This window comes from Apodemus sylvaticus, chromosome 10 (genome assembly GCF_947179515.1).
Source record: "Apodemus sylvaticus chromosome 10, mApoSyl1.1, whole genome shotgun sequence".
Lineage (NCBI taxonomy): Eukaryota > Metazoa > Chordata > Mammalia > Rodentia > Muridae > Apodemus > Apodemus sylvaticus.
This window is the reverse complement of record NC_067481.1, coordinates 95,517,068-95,532,653: the sequence shown is the minus strand read 5'-3', so window position 1 is coordinate 95,532,653 and position 15,586 is coordinate 95,517,068. Positions and strand designations below refer to the sequence as shown.

The 15,586-nt window shown below is 54.8% G+C and overlaps 1 protein-coding gene across 1 annotated transcript; it reads right to left on the bottom strand.

The window, feature by feature from the left end:
• Window positions 1-13,769: 13,769 nt before the first annotated feature.
• Sstr5 (somatostatin receptor 5) lies at window positions 13,770-14,931 on the bottom strand. The gene has a single exon (XM_052196993.1). The coding sequence runs from the start codon at window positions 14,856-14,858 to the stop codon at window positions 13,770-13,772; it is 1,089 nt and encodes a 362-aa protein (XP_052052953.1). The 5' UTR covers window positions 14,859-14,931.
• Between the last annotated feature and the right edge of the window lie 655 nt (window positions 14,932-15,586).

Genomic DNA, 15,586 nt, shown 5'->3' with positions numbered 1-15,586 from the left:
TGGTAGTCAGTCGGTGGGGTGGAGGGCAGCTGGGCGCTCTTTTAAGTGTTTAAGTGTTGCCCCACCGTGGTGGGCCCTGCCATTTTATAACTGGAGAGAGCAAGGCGTGGAGGACCCTCGTGTTCACACCCCAAACAGCTGGGCATGGCAGGTGAGCCTTGTCCCCAGGGTCTGATTTCTTCAGGTGAAGTTGGTGACTACAAGGTAACAAGGAAGCTGCTGCCACCGTGAGACCATCCAGACACATCATTGCTGGTGATCCCTGTAGCTTGCTTCAGGAGAACCCCTCTGACTCCATGTCCCAGGCAGAGAGAGATGACAGAGTAAGGATTCAAGCTACTGCAGTAAACAGGAGGGTCGGTGTCTGCCCTGGGACGTCCTCTGGACCTTCTGCCACATGACCTTTCAAGGGGGAGACTTTAGTCACTCCAGATAGGTGCAGGCACCGACACACCAAAAAGAGAGGGATCTGGCCGTGCCCAGGTTAGTGAGCCGGTGAATTAAGGCAGCTATACCATTTGCAGTTTCCTTGAGCAGCTTATAGGCAACTGCACCACTCAAGGGTCCCACCAGCAGCATGGATAATTCACAACAAAACTAAAGGTCCTCCCAATACCACCCCAGCCAACCTCTGCCTCCTCTGGAGGATGGAAGTGCTCCCTGAGGATCTCTGAGACTCCCCCCTCCTGGAGAGTGAGTCCGTAGGCTGGATCTCAAGAGTCTCAGGCCGAGTGATCACAGCTACTCCGATTCAAGATGGCAGTGGTCATGCTCAACCTAGGAGACTGACGTGTAATACCCTCTGCCCCCCACCCCCGTCCATGGTTTAAAGTTGAAAGAAGAAGCACAGGTGCTCTCTCTAGGGCTGTGCTGTCCAGGGACATCTATGGGATGAGTGTGATGTTGCTTGGACTTTTCCTGGGCGTACGGAGGAAACACGGGGACTTTCTCTCCCCACCGCTGTTCCGATGTCCCCCCATATAAGGCACCAACAACTGACCAAAGTGCATTCCACTCAGTTCTGGCTTGTTGACACAGTGAGTCTATTGTTAAATGGCTTTACCTACAGAACATGGGTGAGGGGTTACTTACAGCTACCTGGGCACACCCTCACCCCAACAGCTGCATCACTGGGCCCTCTCACCCCAGCGCGGATGTCACCTCACACCACCCCATCCCTGAGGTAATGCTGATTTTCTACATACTCAGACATCTGAGCCATGGAGACCGTGCACAGCTGCCGTGGAGGGTTGGAAGGGGCGCTGAGATGGCTGGTGAGGTGTGGAACCCTCCCCCACTGTGGTGGGGGAAGTCAGTGGCTCCGATCATGACGGTCACACGTAAGTGCTCACAACCTCTCTGTTGACGATGCTAAGAACTGTTGTGGCTGAAGGAGAGGATTCCATAGCAGGTGGGCACTGACCCATTTGAGAAGACGTGGAAAGTGAGGACCATGTCCAGCTTCCCTGGCCCCCGTTATCACCAAAGGACCCCAGTGTCTCAGAGTCATCCCTGTGTTCCATCTAGAGCACTGACTGGCTCAGCCTGGATACAGGCTGCCCTGGCTTACCTGCGTTCCCCCTCAGCTCCCCTCCAACCAGGTCTCCTTGCCTGTTGAGCCACCTGTCTGGACCACGTGGTCACTTTCTTGGAGACCAAGAATTGATCCTACGGCCCTAACGATGGCTCTATGACCCATTCTTCCTTGAACTGGCTGGCCTCGACAGCCTGCTGCAGGATCTGTCTTTGTGCATGTGGCCTCAGACCCCTCCCCGGGTCACATATCCTACACGTAGTCCATGCCCTGAACTGGGAGCCTGGACAAACTTCCCAGTTATCTCTGCTAAGTTACCCCAGCACCTTCCTGGACTACTGATCACCTCGATGCGGGAGGGTGGGGACGAGTGGGGGAGGTTTGAGGAGGGGAAGGGAAGGCAGGAGAGGGAAGGGCGGGGAAGGGTGTGACTCATAGAGTGTTGGTTTCTGAGTCCCCAATACCTGGGCATCCCAGCTGCGCCCCACCACTAGCACAAGCTTCCAAGTTCCCAGCACTACACCGCTATACCGCCCGCCCATAAAGAGCATGCCTTTGCAGGCTCGGGGGGCCGGGGGGGGGCAAGGGAGAGCAAAGGGTATGAATAGTTTTTCCATGGCACACCAGGACATCTACCGCTGGGGGCCATGACACCCTGTCGTCACGGTGATGCTGGTGGCTGCTCTCAGCCAGCGGAGCTATTTCTGGCCCGAGACTCGCTGTCCTGTCCACTGAGTCACTCTGGAGGCTGACCCCTCTGCCCAGCATCCATAGACACATAAGTCTGCCTGGCCAGTCCCCTGGCTGCCAGAGAGACAACCCTGCCCCCCCACCCCCACCCCAGCAGATACACACTTGAAAACCCCAGACTGCTCCCTAGCCTTCGCTCCTGGAAAGGCTCTTCACCTACACACCTTACCCACCGGGAGAGTCCCAGGTTACCCCATCAGAGGGCATATCTTCTTAGGGACCACTGAGGGTGTCACAGGGAGAGGGACTCTGGGGGCTAGAACTGACTGTGGCCAGTAGTATCCCTCACTGATGTCACTGGCTTTTCTGCTACAGGGCTTGCACCTGGTCCTGCTGAGTTGACACGAAAGCCCATTTATTTCAGAGACCAATGTGCTCAGACCTAGGGTGTCATCTTACCCAGGAGACCTCAGAGAGGCCCCAGCCCTGGAACTAGCTACTTGCTTCTCTCGGGGAGAATTCTTTACTGCCTTCATCAGCCGGGTCAAGCAGAAACGCTTCAGGAAGGAGGGCTACAGGGCCTGACGAAGGTGATTCAGTCACTCGTCCGTCTTCACACCTCCCCCTGCACTCCCCCACCCCCTCTGTCTGAGTCACCACAACCGACAATGGGTGACAGCAACTGTCCCCGGGGGAGGGGGGCTCTGTGTCCCCTGGGTGCTGAGCTGGTGCGAACTGGCGTCAGTAGCAGCAGCCAGGGCTGTTCTCGGTCTCCCAGCCTGGGCTCCCCGGGGCTAGCTCTCCACAGTCCTCAAAGCTGCGCACTCAGGGCCTCTTCTTCACTTCCTGCCCTCTCTCCTGGCCAGCCGGGTAGATGGTCTGAAGGGGAGCTGGGAATGTGGCTAGACTCCAGCTATGCCAAGAGCCGGGATGAGCCTGGGCTACCCCTGCACACTAGCTGTGCGCCTGCCCCAACAAGCAGCTTGTCTCAGGGACACTCGGCCCTTGGGGTAATGTGTGCTGTGTTCAGGGCCAATGCGGGCCCCACCTAGGATCACCAGGGAGTGTTGGAAGTCACTCCTACTAGGGCAGTTCAGGGGTTCAAACCTCTGCCGAGATGATCGGGGTATCATTATGGGGGGGGGGGGAGAAGGATATCGCACAGAAAGACTGAGTGCTCCTCTGCAGAGCTCCTGCCCACACAGTGAGTCAGTGGCCCAGCTTGCTGGGTGCAGAGTGGTGGCCCCAGCCTGGGTCCCCTGTGCCAGCTTCCTCCCGGAGCCCAGTCTTGAGGAACTCACTACCTGAGACAAGTAGCAAGCCCGGTTTCCTGTAGCAGAGGAGATGGTGGGCAGTCTGAGGTACTGTACACCACAGGGCGCAAAGGAGGACCGTGAAGAGCTTGATGCAGGTGGGCTATGGCAGGCTGGGTGGTGGATGAAGTGCCTCTCGCAGCCTTCTGGCCAGCTCTGTGGAGCCAGCCTTAACCTATTGGTCTTGTATAGACTGAGGAAGCCACAGGCGCCAGGCAACACGAAAGGCAATGGGGAAAGAGCCGTATCCAGAGCTGACCAGAGGGCAGCATTGCTCTGAGAGAGTGACAGGAGGTGGTAGGTGATCTGGGGATGGGAGTGTCGGGCACCACTCTGGGCAAGTTGGTCAGGTTCCCCTCTGCCTGGCAGTGAGTCGCTTCTGCCTGAAGTATCTGTTGTGTTACATGGTTACAAGGGACACCAGGACTTGGAGCTCTGAGAGCTCCAAGAGTGCACACCTCACCAACTGCGTTCTACAGAGGCACAAGAGTGCATGCCTCACCAACTGCGTTCTACAGAGGCACAAGAGTGCACACCTCACCAACTGCGTTCTACAGAGGCATCCCCAGTTCTGCAGCAGCCGCCTGCCTTCATTGTGGTTCACGATGGCACCCATTCCGTACCTGGCACTCCAGAGCCAGTATGCGAATGCCAGCTCTCGGGATTGTGTGAGGCAGGCCTATTCTTAGGGGGACAGTGGCAGGTGAATGTGCGTAGTGCAAAGAGCTGTGGCACTGGGCGTGTGGCTGGTGGCTGAAAGCCTCTCATAGTTCTGTTGTGGGTGACTGTTCTTTGAGAAAGAAAGTCACTGCTGTAGTCCACTTGAGCACTCAAGAGCTGTCCAAGGCCTGTGCCTCAGGGAAGGGAGAGGGGCTCACAAAGCTGTACCCCTCTCTCAGGATTACGGGGAGTTAACTGTTGCTGGAAAGGGGGGCAATAAGGTCCTGCCCCTCCCTCAGGATTGCAGATAGATACTGGGGGTCAGGACTTACAAAGCTCCATCTTTCTTCTTAGATTTTTATGGGCAGTTAATAGTTAGTAGTGGTACACTTCGGCCCCGCCTCTCCCTAAGGATATATAGGCACTTGTCAATGGCTGAGCGAGACATTTTCTCAAGTGACATAGCTGCCCACGAGTTGTCCGTGCTTCAGTGAGTACTCCAGTTGAACCCTTTGGTCTAACTTGAATAGGATTGTTTGTTTGGTCTGTGATTGTTGCCCTATCAGGGGCACAAAAAGATAAATCTTTTCACCTCTCTATAAAAAGTTCATATGACAGGAATGTGGGGATGCCAGGTGCCGCCTAGGAGAGGAGCGTGGCTCTGCCTATGATGGGCTGTGCCAGGACCTGCCCATATTCCTGTCTAAGGCATGTATTGGGATGGGCAGGGGAGGGAGGCCAAAAGGCTCATGGAGGGGACCCTGAGACTGACCGTGGAAGGTTGAGGAGACAGGAGGTGGCAAAGATAGTGGCGGGGATTTGGCATGAGGCAGTAGGAGTCACACATCAATCTTGGGGTGAACCTAGAGCTGAACACTGAGGGGTAGGGGGCTCATGAAGTCTCCCATCTGGAAGGGGGTGGGTATGGAGGAAGGTTCAGACATTGGCCCCAAACCTTAAGATTAGACTCCAGGGAGTCACTTTGTCCTTAGACATGTAAAAGTCACCTTGTCTGACTGTAGCCCTCTTCCTCTGTGTAAAACCTGTGTGGCTGTGGCAAGACATGTCTCAACCTCTGCCTGCCCTCAGGTTGGAGTGACTGAGGCTGTCCATCTCCTGTAGCTGTCCTTAGTCAATCCCAGCAGGCCCTGCGAGCTTTTGCTCCTCTTCCCGGCTCCTCTCTTCACACCTGGCCTCCTCCTAGGGCATCTCTAAGAGTTTCATTTGGCACTCCAGGCTGACCAAGTTGGCTAGGGTCTAGGAACCTACACAGCTGCAGTCGGGGGCACGGAGGCATGGCAGACGGTGTCAACTGGTGGTCCAAGGACTCTTCTCTCCCTGTGCTGTGATTGGTGCTGGACAGTCATTGGGCACCGGGTGTCTACAGTCTCTCAGGTCTTGCCTAGGAGGCCTTTTCCCTATAAGCCCTGACCGTATTCCTTCCTACATCCCTAGTGACCAATAGACAAGTGTCACCATGATCCCTCAGGATTACCACAGTGAGTAAAGATCAAAAACCCTGCCAGGAGCTATCTCCGCCTGCCTACCTAAAATGACAGGCCGGTCCCAGGATGGGCAACAGGTGAGATAATAAGGACACCATATCAGTAAATTGTCACCTGTAGTACAACCGCACCAACAAGCTGGCTGTGGAAGCCGCATGGCCCTGACTCTCATTTCGGACCCTTGTTTGTGTCTCAAAGTGTCCTCCACGTCCCCTTGGGGAATGAGCTGTGTCCTCCATGTCCCCTTGTCTGGGGAATGAGCTGTGACAGGGAAGAAGACAGAGCGAAGCAGTCCCAGAGAGAAAACCCAGGCCCTGAGAAGGTAGCGGGCGGGGCAGCTCTTACTGGTGTTTGTGCTAAGACACAGTGGTGAGACCTGAAGACAGACATTTAGCCCTGGGGAGTTCAGTCGGGGGAAGATCATCCACAGAGACAAAGCTCAACCAGGAACTCCAGCTGACTGCCTCAGCTTCCCCACTTGGTGTCGGCTTCATGTTTGCATGTCCTGAGCGTTGTTTTTTGCTATTTTTCCTCTTATATGGAAGCCTTATCTGAGGGGACAGACACTCTGCTCCGGCTAGGATATTCTCTATTGGGAACCCCAATTAGCTCTCTTAAATAACTCAATTTCTGCTGAATGTTTCAAGCACCCAAGCTGATGATGTTTTGCTACTATCTATATATGTCTTTTTCTACTTATTCTTATCTTTTTCCTTTTGCTTTATTTGAGTCAACGTTTCTCTGTATAGCCCTGGCTATCCTGGAACTCACTCTGTAGACCAGGCTGGCCTTCAACTCAGAAATTTGCCTGCCTCTGCCTCCCAAGTGTTGGGATTAAAGGTGTGCGCTACCACCACCTGTGTAGTTATTACTTTATTTGGCTTGCTATGTATTCAATAAACTAATTCAAAATGGCAAGTGTGGCTATTGAAGATTAATCCCTGGACCATACAGAACTCAGGGCTGGTCAGCTGAGGGGTCAGAGGAAGGGAGGGGCAAGGTTCCATCCCATGGCTGCACACAAGGCCAGTCTCTCTTGACTGTCTCCCTTAGACGGTCCCAGGGCTGTCCCAGCCTAACTCTTGAGAACCTCCCATTTCCTTATTCAGAGATGTTCACTCTAAGTGGACATAGGATGTCCTATTCAGCTCTTGAAAAGAAAGATTACCCTGACTTAGGAGGCCACCAAGAGCAAGACAGGCCTGCAAACACTTAAGCATAAGGTTCCAGAGAGATCCCAGGGGATGGGACAGGTGTCCAGGGCTGTCCTCCTCTCAGAAACCAGTCCCACTCAGGATGCTAAAGCTGATGAAACTCAAGTTATACTTTGACCCTTGGCTTGTGTATACTTAAGCTAGACTAGGTGGACACACCCAGGGTGCTGGGCAACGAGGAGGTATGTCAGGAGCTGCCCTCAAGTGCTGGTGGGGAATGCAGTACAGAAAGGGTTCCCTGTAGAGATAAAGGTACTCACACAGGAAGGAGGATGCCCAAGGTGGAGTCCTCCCAGGTCCTAGTGTCCTCTCCTCTCCTCAGATGCTGAGGCCCGCCCTGGATAGCAGAGAAACTGAGGCAGGGACCTGGCTGTGCATCCTTAGGCTGTTTTCCGACCTGAAGCACCAGGGCAAATGGTCAGCACTCCCAGGAGCCTGCTGGACTCCAGTGCTGGGCACAGTGCTCTCTCTCTCTCTCTCTCTCTCTCTCTCTCTCTCTCTACCTTGTTCTGAAGAACGAGGTTCATCCTGGCTATATCCGTACAAAGCCTGCATTCTGTCCAGTTCACATGTGCAGTGGGGTACCTGTTGGGGCCTCCATAAAAAGGCCTGTTCTGCAAACCCAGGGAGCCCCATTATCCTTTGACAGCATTATAGTGTGAACACAGCTGATACTTCAAGGCTGCTCGGAAGCCAGGGCCAGAAGCTTCCAGGTGACTTAGATGGGCAGAGGGCTTGGCACCTGGCCTTGGTGCAAACATCTGGCCTCTTGCTGTTGAGATGAAGGGCGTGTTGAAAGAGCAGCCAGGGTCTATGGAGTGGTGACGAGGGCCAGAGGATGCGTGTCCTTAGACCGCTGTCTTTGGAGCCTTTGCAAGGGACTCCCAGACAACAGTACCTTCACTCAGCCCTGACACGGCCCCTCAGATCCATAGAGCAGATGCTTCCTTCCATTTGTAGATGGATGCAGGAAAGACTCCTCCACCTATGAAGCCCAGGCTGGAGAGACAGGAAAGCCACAGGCAGGCCTGCTTCTAGGTGGCCCATTTGGAGGGACAGAACTGGGCTCATAGAGAGGCGATGTCACCATGGGTTGATACAAATCCTGCCCTAATGTGGGCAGGGCTGAATAGAAGAGGAAGGCCTCTGCTCTCAGAAGGCAACAAAAGATGACTGATAAACTCTAATGTGTGTGTGTGTGTGTGTGTGTGTGTGTGTGTGTGTGTGTGTGTGTATGCAAGTTCTCAGGGTAACACAGGACTAGGGGTTGGCTCACACTCTCAGGGATGTGCCTGCACCTCCCCCTCCCCCTCCCCCTCCCCCTCCCCTACCCCTCTCCCCCCTCCCCCTCCCCTCTTACACAGTGTCTTCCTCTCCCTCCCAGCTCATTTATCTTGAAAAGATGCCCAGAGCTGGAAGGGGGTGTGAGAGTCAGGATTCGATTTTCTGCACAGTGATAAAAGCCTGTGGGACACGGCCGCCCCTGGAAGAGTGATAAGCACACCCTGCCAAAGAGCCCGAAGTGGAAAATCAATGGCACCCTGGCCAGGGCCCCGAGCAATTAGAGGTTACAGTTAGAGGGAATTTATGGCAGCAGCCCGGGCCGCCAGCTGTGCAGATCCAGACTTAATCAGGACCGTGTTGGCCCCACTCCATGTGATAAAACTTAGAAAAATACAGAGGGGACGGTGGCACGGCGCAGCGGTTAAGGGTGCTTGCTGCTCTTTCAGACTCTGACTCTCAAACCCACTGTTGGTAACCCACAACCACCTGCGACTCCAGCTCCAGGGAAGCTGGCATCTCTGGCCTCCGTGGGCACCTGCAACTCCTGAGCATTCATCCACGTGCACATACATATACCTACACAGAATTAAAAATAAGCAAAATCAATCTTCTAAGAAGAGTAATAGCTAGGTGTGATGTGTCGGCGAACATCTTTAAAGCCAGTACTTGGGAGGCAGAGGCAGAGGCAGAGGCAGGGGCAGGGGCAGGGGCAGGGGCAGGGGCAGGGGCAGGGGCAGGGGCAGAGGCAGAGGCAGAGGCGATTTCTGTGAGTTTGGAGCCAGCTAGGGAGGGAGGGAGGAAGAGAATCCAGGTGCACAGACATTCTGGTGATGCTCCTGTCTTATGTTCGACTTCCAGCTAGGTGGATTCCCATCAAAACAAAATCCTGAATCATTAGCCGAAACTCACACAACACGACAGTTCCTACTTGGTGGCAATCAGCTGAGAAGCATTTGACTCACCACTTGGAAAGCCTCTGCCTCCCTTCAGCCCATCAAGGAGCCTGTGTTCATGGGTGGCCACCCAGTCTCCCGGTGGGCCCTAGTGGCAGGACTCCATTCTTGGCCTCGTGGCTTTGCCTGCCCCTCCCAGGCATCTTAAGCCGAATCTCAGAGCATCCTCCTATCTCCACCTCCTCCCCCTCTTCCTTTTCCCCTCCGTTTCATCTTTCCTTTTGGAGACAGCGTCTCTTTCTGTATCTGAGATTGGTCTCAAAAGTGTGATTCTCACAGCTGGGGAGATGACTTAGTGGTTAGGAGAGCTTGCTGTTCTTGCACAGGACCCGAGTTCTAATCCCAAAGCCCATGTCAGGGGCCTGTGACCACCAGCTCCAGCTCCACCTCCAGCTCGGATGATCTCTTGTATCCACTGCCATCTGCACACATGTGACGTGTGCCAGTGCCTGCACACACACACACACACACACACACACACACACTCACACACACACACAGACACACACACACACACACAGGTGGGGAGGAAATGAGGGAAGGACAGGCACAGAGACAGACAGACAGGCAAATAAGAAGAATAAATTAAAATTTTTGATCTTCCTGCCTCAGCCTCCCATGTGCTGGAATCACGGGTTGAGTCACCCTGCCTGGCTAGACTGCCGTGTTTCTAAGTTTCACCCTCATTGTCACGGGAGTCAGAGTTTCTTTTCTTTTTATGGCTGAGTAATATTCCACTGTATGGGTAGAGCTCATCCGTTCATCTGAGGGATCTCTAGCTGCTCAATATCATGGGCAGTACTGCTACAAATACTGTGTAGAAAAATACATATTTTTCTGTGTAAAATAGCATTGATGAGGGAGAATGAACAGACTGTATGATTTTGGAGGTAGCTTTCTGGGGATGAATTAGGAGTGAGGACACAGACTTCTGAGGTAATAGGCTTGACCACTGGATCCTTCCCAGAAGCTTTAGGCTTCCTGGGAGGGAGGAGAATGAGGGGCCAGACGGACAGGTGTCCCCTCCAGTGATCAGAGTGAGAGGTCACATATCTCCAGCTTGCCTGCCCAGGCTCGCCCTTCCCACTGGCCTGGACTCACTCTGGATGGTGATGGACACTTTTGGCTGTGCCTGAGTGTGGAGAGCCCAGGGGGGATCAGGAAGGAGAGAGGGTAGAGGCCACCGTCCTTGGCTGTTCCTGCTCGGGACCTCTCTCTTGTATTCTCTTCTGGGCCTGATGACTCTGTCCCTGTCTTCCATCTCAGCATACACAAGCTCCCACTGTTGCCAGAAGCACTACATGTCCTTTCTGTTGTCACTCCCATGGAGAAGCCCCTGTTTCCATTATAGAGGATGGGATCCCAGAAAACATGGAAGACAGGCCCTGAAGTGGGAGGGAGCAGAAGACACTGAACGGCCGTTACCAGCCCTGTTCCCTTGAGAACTTTCAGTGCCTCCTCCTTGGCAGGAGGCAATAGTGTCCCCAGGCACCTGGGCCAGTGGCAGTCTGGCATCTTTACTCACTGACCCGTCCTTCTTCCCTAGGACACCTGAAAGTGGCCGCTGATAGGGACAGCCCACCTCACTCCCCTGGGAACCCTGACATTACCCCTGCTGAGAGAGCGTGGGTAGAGGAGCCGCAGTGGCATGGCTCTATCAAGGGGACTGTTTCATTGTTAGCACCATTTCCAGCCTGCACCCCACCCAGCCAGGCAAACAGACATCTCCTGTCCCCCCTCCATCCTCGGCCCTGCCCCACAGGCTGGATTTCCTGGGCAAGGTCGCTCTGTCACTAGAACCCAGTGTCCAATAAAACCCACGGATGCAGACAGAGCCATAAAATAGCTCAGCAGATCACCACAGTGGCCCCAGGATGTTTGCTTTGTGCCACCCCTACAAGCCTCCGTGGCTCCAGCGGAGGGCATCTCAGCCCTCACAGTGTCCAGGGCCCATGGCAGGACCCTTCAAGCCTTTAATGCAGGTGCCTCTGGGTCCTGTCTCCTGCTGGGGCCTTGTCTCCTCTGCCTATCCATACCAGCTAAGGTTGAGCTGCATAGAACCTTCCAGAATATTCCCCATATTTCTCAGTCCTGGGTATTTCCCTACCTTGCACCCTAGTCAGGAACCAGTCTGGTGTTACTTCCCCCACTTACCAGGCACCCTCTTGGAAGCTCCAGCCTCCTCACCCAGCTTGCCAACATCACCCGTTCCTGGTAGCCTAGCTTCTGTGCACTATGCACACCCTGGCTCCTGCCTCCTCCAGTGTCATCGAAGCGCATCCTCACTTGCAGGTGGTCCATGATGAAGGCCCTTGAGGCAGAGTTGGAGCTGCACGTATTCCCCTTTCCTGCTGCAACCTGTACCTGACACCCCTGCCAATTCTGGCAAGACCGTGAGCTCGCCTGTGTTCTTGACTTCTGAGACCTCATACCCATGGTTCTCTCTGTCAGAACACTCAACCTTGCTTCGGGGAGCAGAGGGCTGACTGTTCTGGCTCGTGGGGTCAGTCTGGCAGAGACATCAGGGAGGCTTGGGAAGGGGAGTTGTGTACCACTAGTTTGGGTCTCGGGGGCAGGGATGATACACACTTAACCAGGGCAGGGGAATGAGAAAAGGTCACAAGAGTGTGGCCACACTGCAGCCCTGTTGGGGTGTGAGGATGGACTGGGGTACAGGCTCTCTTTGGGCTGAGTTCTGGATGCTGCTGTCTGCCATATGGGGCTTCAGGTTGGCAAGATGGGAAGCAGGGTGTGTAGAGGTATAGGAGAAACTTCTAGGACCAAGGATAATCTAAGAAGCACCCTCCATCCATCCCTAGGTACGACTTTGTGGGGCATGTTGGTCCCTTAGCTCCCCGTAGGAGGATGCTGGCTGACTGTCACATCTGTACCCCTGAGGAACCCCCTTTGTCAAAACTGTTGGAAGAGATATGAGCCCTCTGCTAATTCTCCTGGGCCCTTTGGCCTGGATGTTTGTAACACTGTCCCAGGAGGCCTGACGGTAGCCAGAGACAGGGGGGTAAAGTGGCCTCGGTTTCCTCTGGACACACTCCTCTTTGGGATGCTGACACAGTAGGGTGGATTCTGCCACCAGCTCCTGAGAACTGAGGATGGAACCACCAGCTGGAGTTGCCCTTCACCCGCCTCACCTGGGCTCAGTTCTCGGGGAGCTGGTGACGCTGCACCTTGTGGGACTCTCTGCTTTAAGCTGGCTTCACTTGGTTCCACAGACAATATTTGCTTTGGAAAAGAGCCTGACAGTTTATTTTCTCATTTATTCAGAGGCAGGTTGTCGAACACAAGTGCCCTCACTATGAGGGATGAGCTTACAGGGCTGGCGTCTGCCTGGGGAGGGGTCACATTTGAGGCACAGCAGCCCCCACAGCCTTCCCTCTGCCCGGTCCTGCTGGCCTGGCCTCTGCACTCTCTCCCAGGGAGCCAGGCATGCCAGTCAGGGCAGCCCAGAGCAGAAGAATAAATAGTAGGATTAACTTCTTTCTCCAGCCCTGGGGACACCATGGCAAAATGTGGACGTGGGAGCTTTGAGCACATTCTGGGTCTGGAGAAGTTGCTGGAAGCGGCTGAGGCAGGGTCACAGATTCCCCAGAGGCTTGGCCCTCGCTGGCACTGGTTGGCATTTGCACTCTCTTACACGGTAGGTCTTTCCAGGCCCTGCTGTTTGTGCTGGGCGCAGTTTCTGCCTGCTACCTGTTCACCCTGCTCCTTCTCCAGGGACAGAGCCCCAGCAACCTGCCTTAAAGAAATTTGGGGGTGCTGTTAAGTCCCCTGTGTGTCCCCATAATCTCTAAGCCCCAGGGCAGCCTCCTTCTGGCCTTTTCCCAGGGCTGCCCTAACTGAGCCCCTCTGAAGAGACCAGATCCCAGTGTGTCCATCCTCTTCCCAGTCTTCACCATGTGTCTGCCTCAGCTACCCACTCCCATCGTAAAGGCTGAGGCCTCCCTTTCCTCATGCTGGAGAAAGATGGGGGAGCAGCCAGACTAGAGGCCCAGGGTTTCATCTCTGTGCCCCAGGGACAGCACAGTTTTGTTACCACAGTTGCCTCAAAGTACACGCAGCTGCAGGATCGCAGAGGCTGGGGCCGGACACGCGTGGATACCTTTCATTTGTCTTCCACACTGACCAGAACATGGAATAGTGGCTGAGGGCCAGCAGGACAGCACTTCAGGGTAGGTAGTCACCAGCACACACCAATAGTCTACAAGAGAATCGCCTCTTGGCCACCTGCTGGAAAATTGCTTCTTGGCTTGAGAGGCTGACAAGAATTATGCCACAGTAGGGGTGAAGGTGCCTGAATATTTCCAGGAGCAAGATCCAGCCCATTCTCCCTACTGAGCCTGTCACATGGTCTCCCAACTTCCAGACCCTGGTCTGGTAGAATGTTTTGGTGAGAGAGATGGCCGGTCACCACAGGACACTGGCTGTGCTGTGTCTACCCATGGCTTAGCCGCAGACAGCTGTCTTCATACTGCCACCAAGAGGAGTCCAACTTGTAGGCCTTGGGGTGGGGGTGGGAAGTGCATCTCAGCAAACTCTCACATCCCAGAAGACAACACCACAGAGGTTTGGCAGGACCGCCCCAAGTGTTATTGGGACATTCAAAGCCTGCTGGTCTGCATGAGCCCGTTGGCCTCACAGCTGCGCGTGGGCAGTGTGGCCTGTGGCCGCCCACTCTTGTCTGGCCGTGGCTCTATGGCGTCTGCATCCTCCATACCGTACCCTCTACGTAGGCACAGAACCTTCCGGAAGCTCTGGCGGAAGTTATCAGAGAGAAAGCCGTAGAGCAGGGGGTTGGCACAGCTATTGGCATAAGACAGGACCACCACAAAGAAATAGAGGCCAGCAGAGATGGGTTCCTCAGGCAGCGTGAAGGCCAGGTTGACGATGTTGACAATGAAGAAAGGCAGCCAGCAGCCCACGAACACCAGCACCACTACCACCACCATGCGAGTCACCTTGCGTTCTGAGCGCCTCCGCCGCGAGGAGCCTACGCGCATGCCCGCAGCCTTCACCTTCACGACGATGAGCAGGTAGCACAAGCAGATGACCAGAAGGGGTCCAAAGAAGCCCAGCACGGAGGTGTACGTGATGAAGGCTGCACCCCACAGTCCCACAGGCTCCGGCCAGCTCAGGTTGCAGGTGCCCCAGCCCTCCTGGACATCCGCGAAGACCAAGAGCGGTAGCGACATGAGCAGTGAGAAGACCCAGACGGCAGCACTGGCCAGTTTGGCTACCCGTGGGCGACGCCACCGGGCTGAGCGGAGAGGGTGGACCACGGCCAGGTAGCGGTCAACGCTCATGACCATCAGGCAGAAGATACTGGTGAACTGGTTGATGCCGTCCAGCGTCATGACCAGGCGGCACAGGAAAGAGCCAAAGGGCCAGTAGGAGACTGCATTCTGCGTAGCCAGGAAAGGAAGCCCCAACATAAACAAGACATCAGCCACGGCCAGGTTCAGGATGTACACATTAGTAACTGTCTTCATCTTGGCGTACCGCAGTACCACATAGATGACCAGCGTGTTTCCACCCAGTCCCACGGTGCATACTAACAAGTAGAGCACAGGCACTAGTACTGCCCGGGCTCCCATTGGTGATACTGGGACCACCAGTGACCAGTTATGGTTACCGCTGGAAGCAGCTGAGGCATTCCAGCTAGGGGTGGAAGCCAGAGAGAGGGGCTCCATGCTGTCAGCTTCAGGCCGGGTGCCAGACCACGTGTGTCTCTGCAAGAGAAGAGGGTGTCACTAGTGGGCACATTCAGGCATTTCTTCCTGTCGCCGTCCCCAGTTCCGCCTGCCCGACGGTGATGGGTAAACATCATTAGTCACGTTCAACTTGGCCGGGAATCACATTAAGCAAATTGTTTGGAAAACAAGCTAGAGAGGAAGAAGAAGCCAGTGTGGGGACAAGAGGATGGGTGGCTTGGTGATCCAAAAGGGGCATTATCTGTCAATACATATACCACAGTGGCTGCCCTCTGACCCACGACCGGGGATTTCCCTGGCTTGGCCTCTGCTCTGCTATCCAGCACTCTCTCCAAAATCTCTCAGAGCCCTAAGGGCAGCATTTCAGGAGTGATGTGAGCTCAGAAGGCATCACCTCCCCAGGGGTCCCCAGACTATGAGGAGGAGTAGCTGACAGAGAAGAACAGAGAGGGAGAGATGCCATGGCCATGCTAAGTCCACCATACCAACACATGTAGCTTCCCAAATCTGTTCTGCCAGTAAGTCCAAGGCTGGACTCTCTGGGACGGGGACTTCCCTCCACAGATGGTTTCTACCCCATGTAAAGCCTGAGGCTCTCAGAAGTAGCACTGACTCCAGAGGTTATGGCATAGTGGATGGCCCACTTCTCACCCCTGAGGAGACTGGATTGATATGTGCTGCCTGCCCAGACCAAAGGTCTGTCTCCT

What these genes read in the sequence shown, in the direction of transcription:
- Sstr5 (XM_052196993.1), bottom strand. Translation starts at nt 14,858, where the DNA reads ATGGAGCCCCTCTCTCTGGCTTCCACCCCTAGCTGGAATGCCTCAGCT.